This window comes from Perca fluviatilis, chromosome 6 (genome assembly GCF_010015445.1).
Source record: "Perca fluviatilis chromosome 6, GENO_Pfluv_1.0, whole genome shotgun sequence".
NCBI classification, from domain to species: Eukaryota; Metazoa; Chordata; class Actinopteri; order Perciformes; family Percidae; genus Perca; species Perca fluviatilis.
In genome coordinates this window covers 43,119,881-43,141,263 of record NC_053117.1, presented here as the reverse complement: position 1 = coordinate 43,141,263, position 21,383 = coordinate 43,119,881, and the positions used below count along the sequence as shown (strand labels likewise).

The 21,383-nt window shown below is 42.9% G+C and overlaps 1 protein-coding gene across 1 annotated transcript in view; it reads left to right on the top strand.

Annotated features, from left to right (window-relative positions):
* The window catches only part of snapc4 (small nuclear RNA activating complex, polypeptide 4), a 36,212-nt gene that overhangs the window by 290 nt on the left and 14,539 nt on the right, over positions 1-21,383 (top strand). Inside the window, 19 exon segments of the mRNA XM_039802523.1 lie at positions 1-50; positions 428-541; positions 769-824; positions 1,200-1,287; positions 1,533-1,555; positions 1,872-1,994; positions 6,793-6,933; positions 7,312-7,396; positions 8,032-8,113; positions 8,288-8,389; positions 8,557-8,665; positions 12,183-12,217; positions 14,879-14,894; positions 15,639-15,704; positions 16,424-16,574; positions 17,153-17,259; positions 19,864-19,958; positions 20,552-20,646; positions 21,026-21,129. The exon segment at positions 1-50 is cut by the window's left edge and continues 290 nt beyond it. Of these exon segments, the coding sequence (XP_039658457.1) occupies positions 430-541; positions 769-824; positions 1,200-1,287; positions 1,533-1,555; positions 1,872-1,994; positions 6,793-6,933; positions 7,312-7,396; positions 8,032-8,113; positions 8,288-8,389; positions 8,557-8,665; positions 12,183-12,217; positions 14,879-14,894; positions 15,639-15,704; positions 16,424-16,574; positions 17,153-17,259; positions 19,864-19,958; positions 20,552-20,646; positions 21,026-21,129 (1,590 nt within the window). The 5' untranslated portion in view covers positions 1-50; positions 428-429.

Here is a 21,383-nt window from a genome sequence, read left to right as displayed (position 1 = left end):
GTTTAGATGAAGACTCGGCGGTGAAGGAGAAGCTACGGAAGCTGCTGAAGGTCAGAAAGACTCCAGCTGGTCCTGGACGTTAATGTTAGCTGCTAATGCTAGCTGTTAATGTAATGTTTATGTTAGCTGCTAATGTTAGCTTCCCGCTGGGCGGAGTAACGGACTCAGCAGTAGTACTCACGTTACAGTTACTGGAGGGCAGAGTAACTTAACTGGTGTCTCAGTCCGACTTTAAATTACACTCTGTGTGTGTGTGTGTGTGTGTGTGTGTGTGTGTGTGTGTGTGTGTGTGTGTGTGTGTGTGTGTGTGTGTGTGTGCGTCTGTCTGTCTGTCTGTCTGTCTGTCTGTCTGTCTGTCTGTCTGTCTGTCTGTCTGTGTGTGTGTGTGTGTGTGTGTGTGTGTGTGTGTGTGTGTGTGTGTGTGTAGACATGTCTGTCTCTCTGTCAGCAGAGAGAGACAGGATCCAGCGACAGGTGGAGGAGCTGGAACGGAGTCTTTCTGCAACAAATGCTGAACTGGAGCTGCTGAGCAGTGAGACAGGTACCTGTCTGTGTGTCTAACTGGTCCGTCCAGACTACAACAACCTGCAGTTTTCACACCTAAACTGTGTCCAAATGATGACGCTATAAAGGCTCAGAACCACTGCAGTAGTGTGGACGCCTGGTGTTAACAGAGCTGTCTGTCTGTCTGTCTGTCTGTCTGCATGCCTGCCTGTCTGTCTGCCTGTCTGTCTGCCTGTCTAACGCGGTTCTTGTGTCTCTGAACAGATGATAAATCAGATGATGATGATGCCACGGATGAGGAGGAGGAGGAGGAGAGACAGGTAACACACACACCCTGCCATGGTATGATTGGAGGACGGTGATGTTAACACCATTAGTTTATGTTTTATTGGGTTTCATAATACAAATCTAAAGTTTCCCTGGTTACACCTGAGGGTCTGACTAATACCTGGAACAATCATTCCCATCTCAGAATGTTCATATGCAATCCCAACGTTGTTCACTGCTCCAGGAAATAGGACGGGCCTTAGATACGACTGGGCTTCCTTAGCAACAGAAGATTATTATAGTCTGCTAGCAAGATTTAAAGGTGTGTGTGTGTGTGTGTGTGTGTGTGTGTGTGTGTGTGTGTGTGTGTGTGTGTGTGTGTGTGTGTGTGTGTGTGTGTGTGTGTGTGTGTGTGTGTGTGTGTGTAGTCTGCAGCAGGTCTGCTGGCTCAGAGAGAGAAGATCCAAAAAGAGATCCAGAACCTGGAGAACGCCCTGGGACCCATCTGTGTGTCAGGTACCTGTCTGCCTGCCTGTCTGTAGCTCTTTTTAATTGAATAAATGAACAAATAGAGTGAAAATAAATTTAAAAAAAATTGTATTATGGATGGATGTATTATTTTGCTTTTACAAATGTATTATTTCTATGTCTGTCTGTCTGACCTGTCTGTCTGCCTGTCTTCCTCACCTGTCTGTCTGTCTGTCTGTGTGTCAGTCTCAATTAAATCTGATTCATATATGTATGCTTGTGTTTCTGTTCAGATGATGACAGCAGCAGTGAGGAGGTAAAGTAACAACATTTATTCATTCATTCTAAACCTAAGAAATATCTGAAACATTAGAAACAGTCACACGTTCATTTAATCTCTCACAACTAAACCTGAATGCAGTACATGTACTCTAGTACTAGTCTGTCTGTCTGTCTGTCTCTAACCATTCTGTCTCTCTGTAACCTGTCTGTCTCCAGAGTGAGCTGGGTCTGTCTCTAACCTGTCTGTCTGTCTCCAGAGTGAGCTGGGTCTGTCTGTAACCTGTCTGTCTGTCTCCAGAGTGATCTGGGTCTGCCTCTAACCTGTCTGTCTGTAACCTGTCTGTCTCCAGAGTGAGCTGGGTCTACCTCCATCGGTAGACTCGTGTCTACAGATGAATCTGGTCTATCAGCAGGTCGTTAAAGAGACTCTGGACCAGCTGGAGGCTCTGCTGACTCAGAACCACAAGCACCAGGTACCCAAACACTACACTACACCCTAATACTACACTATACCCTAATACTACACTACACTACACCCTAATACTACACTACACCCTAATACTACACTATACCCTAATACTACACTATACCCTAATACTACACTACACCCTAATACTACACTACACCCTAATACTACACTATACCCTAATACTACACTATACCCTAATACTACACTACACTACACCCTAATACTACACTACACCCTAATACTACACTACACCCTAATACTACACTATACCCTAATACTACACTACACCCAAACACTACACTACACCCTAATACTACACTATACCCTAATACTACACTACACTACACCCTAATACTACACTACACCCTAATACTACACTACACCCTAATACTACACTACACCCTAATACTACACTATACCCTAATACTACACTACACCCAAACACTACACTACACCCTAATACTACACTATACCCTAATACTACACTACACTACACCCTAATACTACACTACACCCTAATACTACACTACACCCAAACACTACACCCAAACACTACACTACACCCTAATACTACACTATACCCTAATACTACACTACACTACACCCTAATACTACACTACACCCTAATACTACACTACACCCTAATACTACACTATAACTAATAACCTATACCTATATACACCTAATACTACACTATACCCATAACACATACTAATATACACTACACTACACCCTAATACTACACTACACCCTAATAATACTAACTACACCTAATACTACCTACACCCTATATAACTATACCCTAATAACCTACACCCAAACACTACCTACACCCATATACACTATACCTAATACTACTACACTACACTACACCAATACACCTACACCCAAATATACACTTATACCTATACCTAATACTACACTACAAAACACTACACTACACCCTAATACTACACTACACCTAATATACACTAACCCTAATACTACACTATACCCTAATACTATACCCCTAATACAACAAACTACACAACAATACATACCAAACACCTACACCCTAATACTACACTACACCCTAATACTACACTACACTACACCCAAACACTACACTACACCCTAATACTACACTACACTACACCCTAATACTACACTACACCCTAATACTACACTACACCTAGGCCTGTCACGATAACAAATTTTGCTGGACGATAAATTGTCCCAGAAATTATTGCGATAAACGATAATATTGTCATCGAGAGACCATTTGCATCTAATATAATGATAATGGCATAATAATACAGGTACACCTTTTCAAAGATCAATACACTTTTATTTCTAAATAATATTTAACACTGGAACTGGAAGACATTTTAAATATCCAGAACATGTCTTTTGATCTCCCTTTAGTATGTCGTTCTTTCACGCTGATGTACAGTTGTGGAATTGCCGCTTGTGACACGTAGTTCTCAGACTACAGACTCTGTACTACATTTTACAATTATTTAACTCTAAATATTAAATTTAAATAATATATAATTAATAAATTAAATCTATCTGTATGGCTATCTGCCACATGGCGTAGTAAATGTACCAAAATAGTTTTGTTTTTCAGTCTTCATTTTGCGCGAGCAGCGGCTTTGCTCCTCTTCAGGTCGGAGCTTCGTGGGGCGGCGGACACACACACACACACACACACACACACACACACACACACACACACACACACACACACACACACACACACACACACACAACTCTGACATACTTTCCCCACCTCCGGTCCCATGACAGCTGTAGGCTTGTACCGTAATGTTCTGTGCATTGTCGGAAACATGCATCCACTTTCCTGAAACCGCTATAGACTGACCAGCAGCGGTATGTCCGAGTCTGCCTCCACTAGTCTCCACCTGCAGGTTGTCAGCTGTGTGTGGTTTGGATTGAAAGGGGAGAAACGACGCCAAATAACACGGTGGATATCGCCCACTATAGGCCTACTTTCTTTTTGACGGCGCCTTTAACTGCAAAGTGCTAAGTGGAAACCCTGTCCAACTCTCAACTAGCGGTTTGTCTGTCTCTGTCTTCTGTCCGCAGTCCCGGGCCCACAAAGCATTCATGCACTGACAAGAGGGTTGACTCTCGCTACCCTGAGGAACCGAGGTGGTCCTCCAGTCTCTTTGGTAGGAGAGAGACGAGGAAAACAAACAAGCATGCAAATGGAAATTATCGCGGCCGGAAAAATTATCGAGCTCATTTTTTTTTATCGTGCGATAACTCGATTTATTGACTATCGCGACAGGCCTAACTACACCCTAATACTACCATACACCCTAATACTACACTATACCCTAATACTACACTACACCCTAATACTACACTATACCCTAATACTACACTAACATACTACACTATACCCTAATACTACACTACACCCTAATACTACACTACACCCAATATACACTATACCCTAATACACACTATACCCTAATATACACTACACCCTAATACTACATACACCTAATATACTAACCCAAACACTACACTACACCAATACTACACTAACCCTAATAACACTACACCCTAATACTACACTATACCTAATACTACACTATACCCTAATACTACACTACACCCTAATACTACATTACACCCTAATACTACACTATACCCTAATACTACACTACACCCAAACACTACACTACACCCTAATACTACACTACACTACACCCTAATACTACACTACACCCTAATACTACACTACACTACACCCTAATACTACACTACACCCTAATACTACACTACACCCTAATACTACACTACACCCTAATACTACACTACACCCAAACACTACACTACACCCAAACACTACACTACACCCTAATACTACACTACACCCAAACACTACACTACACCCTAATACTACACTACACCCTAATACTACACTATACCCTAATACTACACTACACTACACCCTAATACTACACTACACCCAAACACTACACTACACCCTAATACTACACTACACCCAAACACTACACTACACCCTAATACTACATTACACCCTAATACTACACTACACCCTAATACTACATTACACCCTAATACTATACTACACCCTAATACTACACTACACCCAAACACTACACCCTAATACTACACTACACCCTAATACTACACTACACCCAAACACTACACCCTAATACTACACTACACCCTAATACTACACTACACCCTAATACTACACTATACCCTAATACTACACTACACCCTAATACTACACTACACTCTAATACTACACTCTAACAGCTGGAACACACCACACACGTAAGTGTCGCGTATAGCAGCGTAGCTATTTTTATTTTGGCGCCCATGTCAGGCCACACCGCCTCCCTAGCGCCCGCATCGGTCCGCGCCCTGCAGTGATAGTGATGGTGTCCTATAGTGATGGTGATGGTGTCCTGCAGTGATAGTGATGGTGTCCTATAGTGATGGTGATGGTGTCCTGCAGTGATAGTGATGGTGTCCTATAGTGATGGTGATGGTGTCCTGCAGTGATAGTGATGGTGTCCTATAGTGATGGTGATGGTGTCCTGCAGTGATAGTGATGGTGCCCTGCAGTGATAGTGATGGTTCCTGCGTGATAGTGATGGCGTCCTATAGTGATGGTGATGGTGCCCTGCAGTGATAGTGATGACGCTCTGCAGTGATAAGCGATGGTGTCCTATAGTGATAGTGATGGTGCCCTGCAGTGATAGTGATGGTGCCCTGCAGTGATAGTGATGGAGCCCTGCAGTGATGGTGATGGTGCCCTGCAGTGATGGTGATGGTGTCCTATAGTGATAGTGATGGAGCCCTGCAGTGATGGTGATGGTGTCCTATAGTGATAGTGATGGAGCCCTGCAGTGATGGTGATGGTGCCCTGCAGTGATGGTGATGGTGCCCTGCAGTGATGGTGATGGTGCCCTGCAGTGATGGTGATGGTGTCCTATAGTGATAGTGATGGAGCCCTGCAGTGATGGTGATGGTGTCCTATAGTGATAGTGATGGAGCCCTGCAGTGATAGTGATGGTGCCCTGCAGTGATGGTGATGGTGTCCCTGCAGTGATAGTGATGGTGCCCTGCAGTGATAGTGATGGAGCCCTGCAGTGATGGTGATGGTGTCCTATAGTGATGGAGCCCTGCAGTGATGGTGATGGTGCCCTGCAGTGATGGTGATGGTGTCCTATAGTGATGGTGATGGTGCCCTGCAGTGATAGTGATGGAGCCCTGCAGTGATGGTGATGGTGTCCTATAGTGATGGAGCCCTGCAGTGATGGTGATGGTGTCCTATAGTGATGGAGCCCTGCAGTGATAGTGATGGTGCCCTGCAGTGATAGTGATGGCGCCCTGCAGTGATAGTGATGGTGCCCTGCAGTGATAGTGATGGTGTCCTGCAGTGATAGTGATGGTGTCCTGCAGTGATAGTGATGGAGCCCTGCAGTGATAGTTATGGCGCCCTGCAGTGATAGTTATGGCGCCCTGCAGTGATGGTGATGGCGTCTCCTCTCTTTCTTGCGACCTACTGAGCATGTGTCGAGCCAGCCAGGTAACCACATACAGGAAGACCACCGTGCAGCCAGATATTTTACCAAAATAAACACATTTAAAAATAAAACAGCCAGGTTTACGGTCATCTGCAGATCTTGTTTTTAACTTTTCTTCAGTGTCGCAGTAATCCAGTGAGAATTGCTGAGTCATTGTTCACACACAGTTAATAATAATAATAATAATAATAATAATAATAATAATAATCCTGTTTGTGTTTGCAGAAGGAACTGCTGTCTCAGCTGTCTGGACCAATGAAAGGTTACACCAGGGAACAGTCCGCCCCCTCCTCCTGCCAGCAGCCAATCAGCATGTTCTTAGGACGCTTCCTCAAACCGTACTTCAAGGACAAACTGACAGGACTGGTGAGACAGACAGAGACACACATTGATTTTAATATTTATAATGCTGTTTCATTTGTTTGTATACATTTTTAAGAGATGCTTTGGGGGTTTTTGTTACATTAATGCCAATGAAGCTAGTTGAATAGAATTGACACCGAGAGAGATCCAGACATAAAGAGACAGACACAGAGACACGGAGAGAGAGACACACAGACAGACAGACATAAAGAGACAGACATGGAGACACGGAGAGAGAGACACACAGACAGACATAAAGAGACAGACACAGAGACACGGAGAGAGAGACACACAGACATAGACAGACAGACATAGAGACAAAGAGAGAATGTCTTTCTGTGGCTGGCTGACCAATGAGACGCTATGTGTGTGTGTCTCCAGGGTCCTCCAGCCAATCAGGAGGCGAAGGAGAAGGCCGTCAGGATGACCGGCAGTCTGGACGACAGGAAACTGAGAGTCAGACGCTGTGAGAAGGAAACCAACAGAACTCTATCAGAACTAGACCAGAACTCATTTAGAACTCTACCAGAACTAGACCAGAACTCATTTAGAACTCTATCAGAACTAGACCAGAACTCATTTAGAACTCTATCAGAACTAGACCAGAACTCATTTAGAACTCTACCAGAACTTTACTGGTCCTAGAGACAAGAAGAAGCATCTTTTTCCTCCTAACATCTAGATATCATAAATATATTGTTGCTCTTTTTATTTATTCAAAAAAGATCCAAACAAACATTTAGCTCAGTTTGGATTTTCTGTTTTATTTAAGAAGTCTTTGATACGACTCAGTCAGTCCTATGAGAAGGGTCTTTATGATCATCTCTAACTGCCCGTCTGTCTCTCTGTCTGTCTGCCTGTCTGTGTGTCTGTCTCTCTGCCTGTCTGTGTGTCTGTCTCTCTGCCTGTTTCTCTGTCTGTCTGCCTGTCTCTCTGCCTGTCTGTCTGTGTGTCTCTCTGCCTGTCTGTCTCTCTGCCCATCTGCCTGTTTCTCTGTCTGTCTGCCTGTCTGTGTGTCTGTCTCTCTGCCCGTCTGCCTGTTTCTCTGTCTGTCTGTCTGCCTGTTTCTCTGCCTGTCTGTCTACCTGTCTGTCTCTCTAGGGGAGAGCTGGCAGAAGACTCTGTTGATCCACTCAGTAACCAGTGACAGTCTGAGGAAACTCATCCAACCCAAACTCTCCAAGTAACACCACTTTATTATTATTATTATTTATTATTATTATTATTATTATTATTATCATTATTAATATTATTGATCTGTCAACTAGCTATTATCTATCTCTCTATTAACAGGTAGTATAGTAACAAGTAACGGCGTATTAAGCCTAATATTTGACTGATAATGGTTTTGTCTCAGGTTGGACTACCTGAGTCAGAAGCTGTCGTCTGCTGCAGAGACAGACAGGCAGCAGCTCCGAGAGCAGATAGACAGGCTGGAGAGAGACATCGACCTGCTCAGGTGTGTCTTACCTTCTTCATCTCTGCTGTTTTCTCCTCACACTGTTGTCTCAAAATACTTCTTAAAACATTTAACTTTCTTCTGAAATATGAAATCATTTTAAGTTTTTCAGCAGAGGTTTTGAACCTTTTCTCCTGTGTAATGTGAGCCTGTCTGTGATTGGTCAGAGAGAAGACAGAGGCGGAGCTGATCGGGGATCAATACGATGAACACGATTGGCAGAAAATCTCTAATGTTGATGTAAGTAGAGAATCAACCAATCACAGAGTCTTCTCTGTATAAGAGGCCAGACCAACGGGCACAGTTCAGATGACTCTGTACTAAGGCTGAGCAATTTTATTGATTCTGCGATATAAATCAATATTTTTTTCCCCAGTAAAGTATCGATTTTTAAGCCACGAGTATGGATACATAAGTCCCATTCAAATCCCCCGTGTTTACCCCCGTTGGCGTTGCAGGAAGAGCGATTTGGTCAGCCAGCCGCTAGTGTCGCTGTAGAGCAGCCAATGTCAAAGCTTTTAGTCTGGCCCGCAGAATAATCATGAATTCACAAAATGTAAAGAGGAAAAAATGTGTTCTGTTATTTATCATTTCAAGCATTTAGAGCAAAAACCAGCATTTACATCTCTATTCACATGCCGGGATTCTGTACAGCGATGCCCGAGCTCCACACACACAGCTGAGCTGAGATGTGTGTACGTTAAAGGTTAAAACACACACACAGCTGAGCTGAGATGTGTGTATGCAAGTGTTAAAGGTTAACACACAGCTGAGCTGAGATGTGTGTACGTTAAAGGTTAAAACACACACACAGCTGAGCTGAGATGTGTGTACGTTAAAGGTTAAAACACGCACACAGCTGAGCTGAGATGTGTGTACGTTAAAGGTTAAAACACACACACAGCTGAGCTGAGATGTGTGTACGTTAAAGGTTAAAACACGCACACAGCTGAGCTGAGATGTGTGTACGTTAAAGGTTAAAACACGCACACAGCTGAGCCGAGATGTGTGTACGTTAAAGGTTAAAACACACACACAGCTGAGCTGAGATGTGTGTACGTTAAAGGTTAAAACACACACACAGCTGAGCCGAGATGTGTGTACGTTAAAAGTTTAACACAACAGCCCCACAGCTGTTAGCGGGTGTGTAAGCGTTAAAGGTTAAAACACACACACAGCTGAGCCGAGATGTGTGTACGTTAAAGGTTAAAACACACACACAGCTGAGCTGAGATGTGTGTACGTTAAAGGTTAAAACACACACACAGCTGAGCTGAGATGTGTGTACGTTAAAGGTTAAAACACGCAGCACCTGACTGGGAACGATAAAGCTGGGGCAGATGAACTCACGCTGGTCTCTTTTCTGTAAATAGGCTACAATTAAACCTTCATGAGTAGAAAGTCAATACTTATCAATGCACTCACCTGTAGACCGGCATAAACATGTAGAAAGCCATATTTCAATCTGCTCAGTCCACTGCGCTGTTTTACCTGACAACAGCCTCTTTCTGCAAGCATTTTCCACCAATCAGGATGCTGCATACTACAATAATTGTTCCATAATCACAGACTTTAACCATCACTTCTCAGTGAACTGCCTCCTAGTCTAAGATCTTTTTCTAGTTAAAGAGCCAATTATCATTATGGAGTTTCCATGTTTTTTAGGAGTTTGCTCACACTAATACATGTTAAAAAAAAAAAAAAAAAAATATATATATATCATTAATTCAGTAAGAAAGTGAAAATTGAGTCTCTGGGCTAGATTTATTTTCGGGAGTTCCACCCGAAAAGGTGGGAGGATAAGCTCAAAGTGCCCCTAATTATATATCCCGTGGTGTTTACAAAGACTGTCAGTAAGAGCGCGCCTCTGTTCTGCGGGGGAAACTCTCCGCCTCTTAAAGCAGGTCTAAACCAGCCGCAGTCGAGTTTCCTCGTAGACCTTTATATGCCGCTGGTGAAATGGCAACAGTCATTTCAGCAAGACGAAGACATAGGCGAGGCTGAAATTATTTTTAACACAAGAATCACACTTTGTCAGTGAACACAACATCATTTAGCGTTACAGATCAAGCAGCCATAATATAATAATAATAATAATAATAATAATAATAATAATAATAATATAACATAGCAATATTAGAGTTACTGGAAGAAATCAAAGATGAAATTGAATCTCCCACTCAGCGTTCACATCCCATTCCACCAGTTGTTAAACTCCTCGCTACATTACAGATATTGGCATCAGGATCATTTCAAACAGTCATTGCATCAGCGGTGGGAATATCTCAGTCTGCACTCAGCCGTATCATAGCAACAGTACCGCTTTGCTACAGCGCAATCTACGGTCTAGTGGGCGGAGAAAGACGCTGATTGGCTGATGGGTGTCAGGGTTGATAAATACTACGCAAAATGTGGAAGCATAGCGTGCGCTATTACCGAACTCTCATAAACAGACGCAGCGCAAACAGCGCTAGTGTTAGTAAATCAGGCCCTCTGTCCAGTCAGAGACATATATTGTGTAAATGATGTTTTTAGTTTTCAGTTCAATTAATTAAATCCAAGTAAATGGAACACTCACAATATGTCACCAAAATCACTCTGTCCCCTTTAAATCTTTCAGAAAATAATGTAAGTGTATCGAATTATATCGAATCGTATCGTTGGCTGAATATCGTGTATCGTGAGATTAGTGTATCGCTACAGCCCTTCTCTGTACTAGGGTTGGGTATCCTTTGGGTTTTTTCCGATACCGGTGCTAAATCCATACTTTTAAAATGGTGCCGGTGCCTGAACCGAAAAATATATATAATATATTTATAATGTATAAAATATAAAAAAGGAGCACAAAATGACAGTTGGTGACATTAAAGAACTTCTTTATTGCTACGGCCATATGGTCAAAATTAAATGATTGATTAATAATGTAATAACTAACTTATAACGATGACTTATTTCACCAGTGAATTGCTGGTAAATGACAAAAACAACCACTGGATGGGAAAAGGGTATTTTACAATAACTTTGATTGCACCACGAGGCTGGCAAGTTTCAAGTGAACGCACCGTCAGTGTTGTTTTTCCAACAACGGATGTTAGGTCCCGGCGTTGGAATCCTCTCCAGTGAAATACAGTCACACTTTACACTGTTTAACGTTAGCTCTTTAATCCAGCTGCTAGCTAACGGTAACGTAGCGTCCCGTGTAGCGATACTAGTGCCCTATTGGCACCGCGTTTCGGTACCCAACCCTACTCTGTACGCAATTGGATAGTCCTTCAGCCAAAATTATGATTTCAATATTAACTTTTATTTTGATAAGTTGTGCATGAGTGCCGTGACGTTCACAGTAAACTAGACTCGTAGTAAACTGACTATTAGTGTTGATTGATCTAGATGCTGCGTGGCGTACGGTCCCAGCCTCTGACAGTCAGCTGACGATGGCAGTGATTACATCAGCTGGTGTGTAAGAGCCCAGCTGACGAAGGCAGTGATTACATCAGCTGGTGTGTAAGAGCCCAGCTGACGATGGCAGTGATTACATCAGCTGGTGTGTAAGAGCCCAGCTGACGAAGGCAGTGATTACATCAGCTGGTGTGTAAGAGCCCAGCTGACGAAGGCAGTGATTACATCAGCTGGTGTGTAAGAGCCCAGCTGACGAAGGCAGTGATTACATCAGCTGGTGTGTAAGAGCCCAGCTGACAAAGGCAGTGATTACATCAGCTGGTGTGTAAGAGCCCAGCTGACGAAGGCAGTGATTACATCAGCTGGTGTGTAAGAGCCCAGCTGACAAAGGCAGTGATTACATCAGCTGGTGTGTAAGACCAGCTGGACGTAGTGATTACATCAGCTGGTGTGTAAGAGCCCAGCTGCAAGGCAGTGATTACATCACTGGTGTAAGAGCCCAGCTGACGAAGGCAGTGATTACATCAGCTGGTGTAAGAGCCCAGCTGACAAAGGAGTGATTACATCAGCTGGTGTGTAAGAGCCCAGCTGATCAAGGCAGTGATTACATCAGCTGGTGTGTAAGAGCCCAGCTGACGGGCGTGATTACATCAGCTGTGTGTAAGAGCCCAGCTGACGATGGCAGTGATTACATCAGCTGGTGTGTAAGAGCCCAGCTGACGATGGCAGTGATTACATCAGCTGGTGTGTAAGAGCCCAGCTGACGATGGCAGTGATTACATCAGCTGGTGTGTAAGAGCCCAGCTGACGATGGCAGTGATTACATCAGCTGGTGTGTAAGAGCCCAGCTGACGATGGCAGTGATTACATCAGCTGGTGTGTAAGAGCCCAGCTGACGATGGCAGTGATTACATCAGCTGGTGTAAGAGCCCAGCTGACGATGGCAGTGATTACATCAGCTGGTGTTAAGAGCCCAGCTGACGATGGCAGTGATTACATCAGCTGTGTGTAAGAGCCCAGCTGACGATGGCAGATTACATCAGCTGGTGTGTAAGAGCCCAGCTGACGATGGCAGTGATTACATCAGCTGGTGTGTAAGAGCCCAGCTGACGATGGCAGTGATTACATCAGCTGGTGTGTAAGAGCCCAGCTGACGATGGCAGTGATTACATCAGCTGGTGTGTAAGAGCCCAGCTGACGAAGGCAGTGATTACATCAGCTGGTGTGTAAGAGCCCAGCTGTCAGTCAGTTTGGGGCTGCTGGTTGGTGGCTGCTTCAAGGGCCGCTCAGAACTACGTGATTGTGAGTCAAAGTAGTTTTTGTTGCTTCTTTTATTGTTGCTCTGCTGTCTGTGCTTGTGCACCACCTGGTCAGGACAGGTCATTATTTTTGTGGAAAAGACGAAAACGTATCACGTTGGAGTTTGAGTGATGAAGAAATAAATAAACATGAAAACAAAAGGAGGGAGTGATTCTGAGTCTGGTTTCAGCTCGTCATTCTAGAGGTAGTCAGAAAGCTGCGCCCAATCAGACCACCCATTGGATAGTCCTTCAGCCAATCAGAACACCCATTGGATAGTCCTTCAGCCAATGAGACCACCCATTGGATAGTCCTTCAGCCAATGAGACCACCCATTGGATAGTCCTTCAGCCAATGAGACCAACCATTGGATAGTCCTTCGTAAGGGGGCATTGGATAGTCTTACAAATCAGACCACCGATTGGACAGTTCCTTCATCAATGGAAAGATGAGGTGATTAGCGGCGACGCCACCAACGGTTGCTGACGGTGGCCGTCATGTTGAATGTAAACAAGAAGCTGCTGGTTGCTTCTCTATCGTCATCGTGTTAAACCAGCCAATGGCGGCAGGGTGGATAGCCCAGCTTGTGATTGGTCCAGATTGTAACAGAAGCGGGATAGATGAGCGTTCAGGTCTCCAGCCTGGGCTGCAGATCCAGTCTAGTGGGTTTCGGGGCCAGCGGGGTGAGTGGTGGGGTGTTGTGTATAATGTTTTATGTCTCTCTGCCTCATTTATATATATAATATTATATAATAATATATAAAATCAAATAATAAATAAATAAATAATATGTTTTTAATAAATAAAATAAAATAATAAACTATAATATAATATTCATATATGTATTATAAATAATAATAATAATATGTATAAATAATAATAATATGTTGTGTATGTTTATAATATTGTAATAAATAATAATATAATATGTTTTGTTAATTTATGTAATAATATATGTTTAAATAAAATAAAAATAATATTGTATGTAAATAAAATAAAATAATAATATGTAATAATATTATGTAAAATAAATAAAATATTGTAATGTGTGTAATAAATAATAATAATAAATAAAATAAAAATAATATGTGTAAAATAATATGTAATAAAATAAAATATATAAAATAAATAATAATGTTAAATATAATAATAATAATTTTGTATTATTATAAAATTATAGATAATAATGTAGTAAATGTGTAAAGTAATGTAAAGTAAAATAAGTATATGTGTGTGTGTGTGTGTGTTGTGTGTTTTTTTTTTGTTTATGTGTGTGTGTTGTGTTAAATAATGTGTTAGTATGATTATAATATTATTAAAGTAAGTAAATAATAGTTGTTGTAGTAAGTAAATGTGTGATGTGTGTGGTATGGTTGGTAAAGTAAAGTGTGTGTAGTAAAGTGGTGTGTGTTGTGTTGTGTGTGGTAAGTAGTGTGTGTGTATGTGTTTAGTAAGTGTTGTGTGAGTAAGTTGTGTGGTGGTGTGTAATGTGTAGTTAATGTGTAGTAAATTAAATTGGTGAAGTAGTAGTAAAATGTGTGTGTGAGTATGTGTGTGTAATTGGTAATTAGTAGGTTGTGTGTGTGTGGTTGTGTGTGTGAATGGTAATTGTGTGTGTGTGGTAAGTGTGTGTGATAGTTGTGTGTAGTAAAGTAAGTAATAAAGTATGTGTAAGTAAATAAAATGAAAATGTGTTTGTGTGTGTGTGTAAAAGTAAGTATGTGTTAAATGTGTAAAGTAGTAAAAATAATGTGTAGTAAAATGTAAATGTGTGTGTGAAGTGTGTGTGAGTAAATGTGAAGTATGTGTGTGAGTAAGTAAAATGTGTGTGTGTGTAAATGTGTGTAAAATAAATGTGTGGTAAAAATAATATGTGTTAAGTAAAAATAAAATGTAAATGTGTGTGTATGAATATTATGTAATATGTGTGTAATAAAAATATGTAATAGTAATAAAATGTAGTATAGTATATGTGTGTGTAATGTGTGTGTGTAATGTGTGTTGTGTAATGTGGTAAAATTGTTGTGTGTGTGTATTGTAGTATGTAATAAGTTGTGTAGTAAGTATGGTAGTAAGTAATTAAATGTAAAGTATAGTATGTAGTGTAATGTGTGTATTGTATAGTAAAGTAAGTTGTGTGTGTATTTAATGTGTGTGTAGTAATAAGTAAAATAATAAATGTATGTGTAGTAGTATTTGTGTAGTAAAATGAAATGTGTGTGTGTTGTGTGTAATATGTGTGTGTGATATTAAAATGAAATATGTGAAATGTGTGATGTTATTGTAAAATAAATTGTGAATTGTGTGTGTTGTTGTCATCATCATCATTGGGTTGGGGGGATCTTGGGTCTTGGGTTCTGTGGAACTTCCTCCACTTTGAACAAGTCTGGCTGGGTCAGGGGCTACTGTGGCTCAGGGGTATGGGACCAGGGCACTGGGTTCACATTTTGCTGGCTGGGTTGAGACATGGGACCTGTCTGTCTCTCTCTAACCTGTCTCTCTCTAACCTGTCTCTCTCTAACCTGTCTGTCTCTCTCCGTGGGTCCTGCAGCAGCTCAGGGAGCTCAGCAGGACCCACGGAGAGAGGCACTGGGACCACATCGCTGCACAGCTGGGGGTGAGACATGGGACCTGTCTGTCTCTCTCTAACCTGTCTCTCTCTCTAACCTGTCTCTGTGTAACCTGTCTGTCTCTCTCCGTGGGTCCTGCAAAAGCTCAGGGAGCTCAGTAGGACCCACGGAGAGAGGCACTGGGACCTCATCGCCACACAGCTGGGGGTGAGACATCTCCTGGCTGTCTCTCTCTCTAACCTGGCTGTCTCTCTCTAACCTGGCTGTCTCTCTGTAACCTGGCTGTCTCTCTCTAACCTGTCTCTCTGCAACCTGTCTGTCTCTTTGTAACCTGTCTCTCTCTCTAACCTGGCTGTCTTTCTGTAACCTGTCTGTCTCTCAGACGGGGAGGACAGCCTTTATGTGTCTAATCTGTCTCTGTGTAACCTGTCTGTCTCTGCGTAACCTGTCTCTCTCTTTGTAACCTGTATCTCTCTCTGTAACCTGTCTGTCTCTCTGTAACCTGTCTCTGTGTAACCTGTCTGTCTCTGTGTAACCTGTCTGTCTCTCAGACGGGGAGGACAGCCTTCATGTGTCTAATCTGTCTCTGTGTAACCTGTCTGTCTCTCAGACGGGGAGGACAGCCTTCATGTGTCTAATCTGTCTGTGTGTAACCTGTCTGTCTCTGTGTAACCTGTCTGTCTCTCAGACGGGGAGGACAGCCTTCATGTGTCTAATCTGTCTGTGTGTAACCTGTCTGTCTCTGTGTAACCTGTCTGTCTCTCAGACGGGGAGGACAGCCTTCATGTGTCTGCAGACCTTCCAGCGGTTCGTGTCTGACTCGTTGAAGCGAGGCAGCTGGACTCCGGCCGAAGACGAGACGCTCAGAGAACTCGTGGACCAGATGAGGATCGGAAACTTCATCCCCTACACGCAGAGTAATGACATCACACTCTGACATCATGCTATGACATCACACTCTGACATCACACGCTGACATCACGCAATGTTATCACACTCCGATATCACACTCTGACCTCATGCTATGACATCACACTCTGACCTCATGCTATGACATCCCAGTCTGACATTCCACTCTGATATCACACTCTGACATCACGCTATGACATCACACTCTGACCTCACGCTATGACATCACACTGACATCACTCTCTGACATCACTCTGTCAAAGACTGTTGTTCTAAATACCATGTCTTGGTTACCGATTCTGATTCCAGCGTGTTAATAAACACATAAATTATATATATATCTCTCTACCAGCTGTATATTCGTATCCCTGTATGGATGATTTATATCTTTGTTGCTGATAACTAAACTAACATTTTAGGGTGTCTAACTGATTGGTTTGACAATCCTGTTGTTGTTTCTGTCCAACAAATCATTTCTTAACTGTCTCTAACCTGTCTATCTGTCTTTCTAACCTGTCTGTGTGTCTGTCTGTCTGTCTAACCTGTATGTCTATCTGTCGGTCTCTCTAACCTGTCTGTCTGTCAGTAAGTTACTTCATGGAGGGTCGGGACCCGTCTCAGCTGATCTACAGGTGGAACCAGGTTTTGGATCCGAGCCTTAAGAAAGGATTCTGGACCAAACAGGAGGACGAGGTAAGCTAAAAGACAGAGAGGCAGACAGAGAGACAGGTTAGACAGACAGACAGAGAGACAGACAGTTTAACGTATGAGGAACAGCTGGATCTACTCTCCTTTATCTGAAATGCACGTAACAAACCAAACGTTGGACATAACGTTAGCTTAGCGTCTGCTGATTCCTCATAACGTTAGCTTAGTGTCTGCTGATTCCTCATAACGTTAGCTTAGCGTCTGCTGATTCCTCATAACGTTAGCTTAGCGTCTGCTGATTCCTCATAACGTTAGCTTAGTGTCTGCTGATTCCTCATAACGTTAGCTTAGCGTCTGCTGATTCCTCATAACGTTAGCTTAGCGTCTGCTGATTCCTCATAACGTTAGCTTAGCGTCTGCTGATTCCTCATAACGTTAGCTTAGCGTCTGCTGATTCTTCATAACGTTAGCTTAGCGTCTGCTGATTCCTCATAACGTTAGCTTAGCGTCTGCTGATTCCTCATAACGTTAGCTTAGTGTCTGCTGATTCCTCATAACGTTAGCTTAGTGTCTGCTGATTCTTCATAACGTTAGCTTAGTGTCTGCTGATTCTTCATAACGTTAGCTTAGTGTCTGCTGATTCCTCATAAAGCGTTAAGCGTGTCTGCTGATTCTTCATAAAGTTAGCTTAGCGTCTGCTGATTCTTCATAAAGTTAGCTTAGCGTCTGCTGATTCCTCATAACGTTAGCTTAGTGTCTGCTGATTCCTCGTAACGTTAGCTTAGTGTCTGCTGATTCCTCGTAACGTTAGCTAGGGCTGGGCGATATGGCCTAAAAATAAAATCCCCGATTCTTTAAAAAAAAAATCAGATTGAAGATTTAAATCGATTTTTTTCTCCCTCTACTTAAAATCAATCTGCAGATGACAAAGAAATTGTTCAAAACAAGTTTTATTTTGTTTTGACTCATACACACACATGGGGCATGTACCATTATGATTATTCATGCCAATTTTGTGGAAATATAAATTGGTTTGAGGTTGTTTTTTTTTGGGGGGGGGGGGCTATATATTCAACAACAAAATGGATGCGTGAGATAAAGCTGTTTTCACACATACAGGTGGTAATTCCCTTCTCGTTCCTCGCTAAAAGTTCAAATCATTTTAACGTTATTGCGCAACCTTGCCCCTATTTCCACCTGTTGCTGAGTAACGTACGTTAACATCCCGTGGTCTCTTGAATGTAGCATACCTGTAGCAAGCTCCTTCGTAGCGATAAAAACAAACGTCGAAGTGGAGCTCCGTGCTACAGAGTGGCGACTGCAAGTTGTTTAAGCCGCTACAGACCTCCGTCACAGCTCGGTTGTATCAGCAGCATTTAGTAGATGTGTTGAGCCGCAAAAGAGTTCCTCAACACCGCCTCTGGTGCCCCGCATGGTGCTCCTTCAGGTCAGCGGTAGCTGGTGGTTCAGTTACCCAGAATAGGTGACTCTCAGCCGGGGACAGAGCACCGCGAGCTGCTGGTCATTTCGGCGGAGATTACGGATAAGTAAGTAATGAAACGACTGGTTAAGAAAATAATTAATGTTAGTCCCTGTTGCTGCCATGTTGTTTGTGTATCTCTATGGCAACGCGCGGGGGGGTGAGCCCGTTTGGAGCTACGGGAGCCCAGAGGGGAGCGTCAGCGGATTTTAAGGAGAAAATCGATTTTTCATTTAAACAAATCCACGTTGACCACACATTCGAGTTAATCGATAAAATCGATTTATCGCCCAGCCCTAGCGTTAGCTTAGTGTCTACTGATTCCTCATAACGTTAGCTTAGTGTCTGCTGATTCTTCATAACGTTAGCTTAGTGTCTGCTGATTCCTCATAACGTTAGCTTAGTGTCTGCTGATTCCTCATAACGTTAGCTTAGTGTCTGCTGATTCTTCATAACGTTAGCTTAGTGTCTGCTGATTCCTCATAACGTTAGCTTAGCGTCTGCTGATTCCTCATAACGTTAGCTTAGTGTCTGCTGATTCTTCATAACGTTAGCTTAGTGTCTGCTGATTCCTCATAACGTTAGCTTAGCGTCTGCTGATTCCTCATAACGTTAGCTTAGTGTCTGCTGATTCTTCATAACGTTAGCTTAGTGTCTGCTGATTCTTCATAACGTTAGCTTAGTGTCTGCTGATTCTTTATAACGTTAGCTTAGTGTCTGCTGATTCTTCATAACGTTAGCTTAGTGTCTGCTGATTCTTTATAACGTTAGCTTAGTGTCTGCTGATTCTTTATAACGTTAGCTTAGTGTCTGCTGATTTCTCATAACGTTAGCTTAGTGTCTGCTGATTTCTCATAACGTTAGCTTAGTGTCTGCTGATTCTTTATAACGTTAGCTTAGCGTCTGCTGATTCCTCATAACGTTAGCTTAGTGTCTGCTGATTCTTTATAACGTTAGCTTAGTGTCTGCTGATTCTTTATAACGTTAGCTTAGTGTCTGCTGATTCTTTATAACGTTAGCTTAGTGTCTGCTGATTCTTTATAACGTTAGCATAGTGTCTGCTGTTTCCTCACATCTATTTCCACTTTTGTCTTCATAAAAACTCAGTTTCAATCTCTCCTCCTGTCTGTCTGACTCTCTTTCTGTCCTGCTGTCTCTCTGTCTGTCAGCTGCTGCTGAAGGCCGTGTCTCGTTACGGAGAGAAGGACTGGTGGAAGATCCGCTTCGAGGTTCCTGGACGCACTGACAGCGGCTGCAGAGACAGGTGAGAGCTGATTGGACAATAGAACAGCCCAGTCTGGATCTAAAGAGCTGATTGGACAATAGAACAGCCCAGTCTGGATCTAAAGAGCTGATTGGACAATAGAACAGCCCAGTCTGGATCTAAAGAGCTGATTGGACAATAGAACAGCCCAGTCTTGATCTAAAGAGCTGATTGGACAATTGAACAGCCCAGTCTGGATCTAAAGAGCTGATTGGACAATAGAACAGCCCAGTCTTGATCTAAAGAGCTGATTGGACAATAGAACAGCCCAGTCTTGATCTAAAGAGCTGATTGGACAATAGAACAGCCCAGTCTTGATCTAAAGAGCTGATTGGACAATAGAACAGCCCAGTCTGGATCTAAAGATGGCTGTCGTGTCTCCACTAGTGACGGGTGGTTTTCTATTTTGGAAAAAGGTCGGACAATTAAAAAAATTAGATTTTATCTTGAAATGCTGGAATAGTTTAAGAATAAAGATCCCTGGAAAGCTGTGTTTTTATTGTGTGTGTGTCTGTGTGTGTGTGTGTGTGTGTCTGTCTGCCTGTCTGTCTGTCTGTCTGTCTGTCTGTCTGTCTGTCTGTCTGTCTGTCTAGGTATTATGACTGTTTAAAGGCGGGGACAAAGAAAGGACCGTTTGACCAACAGGAGAAAGACCTGCTGAGACAGCTGGTGGAAAAACACGGAGTCGGTAAGACACACACACACACACACACACACACACACACACACACACACACACACACACACACACACACACACACACACACACACAGACACACACACACACAGAGACACACACACACACACACACACACACAGAGATACACACACACACACAGAGACACACACACACACACAGAGATACACACACACACACACACACACAGAGACACGCACTCACCTACCTCAGTAAAACCTTTGTGGGGAAAAATCTAAATAGTTTTGTGTGTGTGTGTGTGTGTATCTGTGTGTGTGTGTGTGTGTGTGTGTGTGTGTGTGTATCTCTGTGTGTGTGTGTGTGTGTGTGTGTGTGTGTGTGTGTGTGTGTGTGTGTGTGTGTGTGTAAGGTCGCTGGGCGAAGATCGCTGCAGAGATTCCTGATCGTTACGATGCTCAGTGTCTGAGAGAGTGGAGGAAACTGAGCAAGCCTCCACCACCTCCACCTGCTCAGGTAACCTCACCTGGACACAGACTGTAGGCCCAGTGACTCTGTGTTTAATTTGTATCTCTTTAAGGGCCCTAATATTCCTCTAAGAATCATTCCCCCTGCTCTGGTGTCTCCCCACTCTCATTCCCCCTGCTCTGGTGTTTCTCCCTCTCATTCCCCCTGCTCTGGTGTTTCCCCTCTCATTCCCCCTGCTCTGGTGTTTCTCCCTCTCATTCCCCCTGCTCTGGTGTTTCTCCCTCTCATTCCCCCTGCTCTGG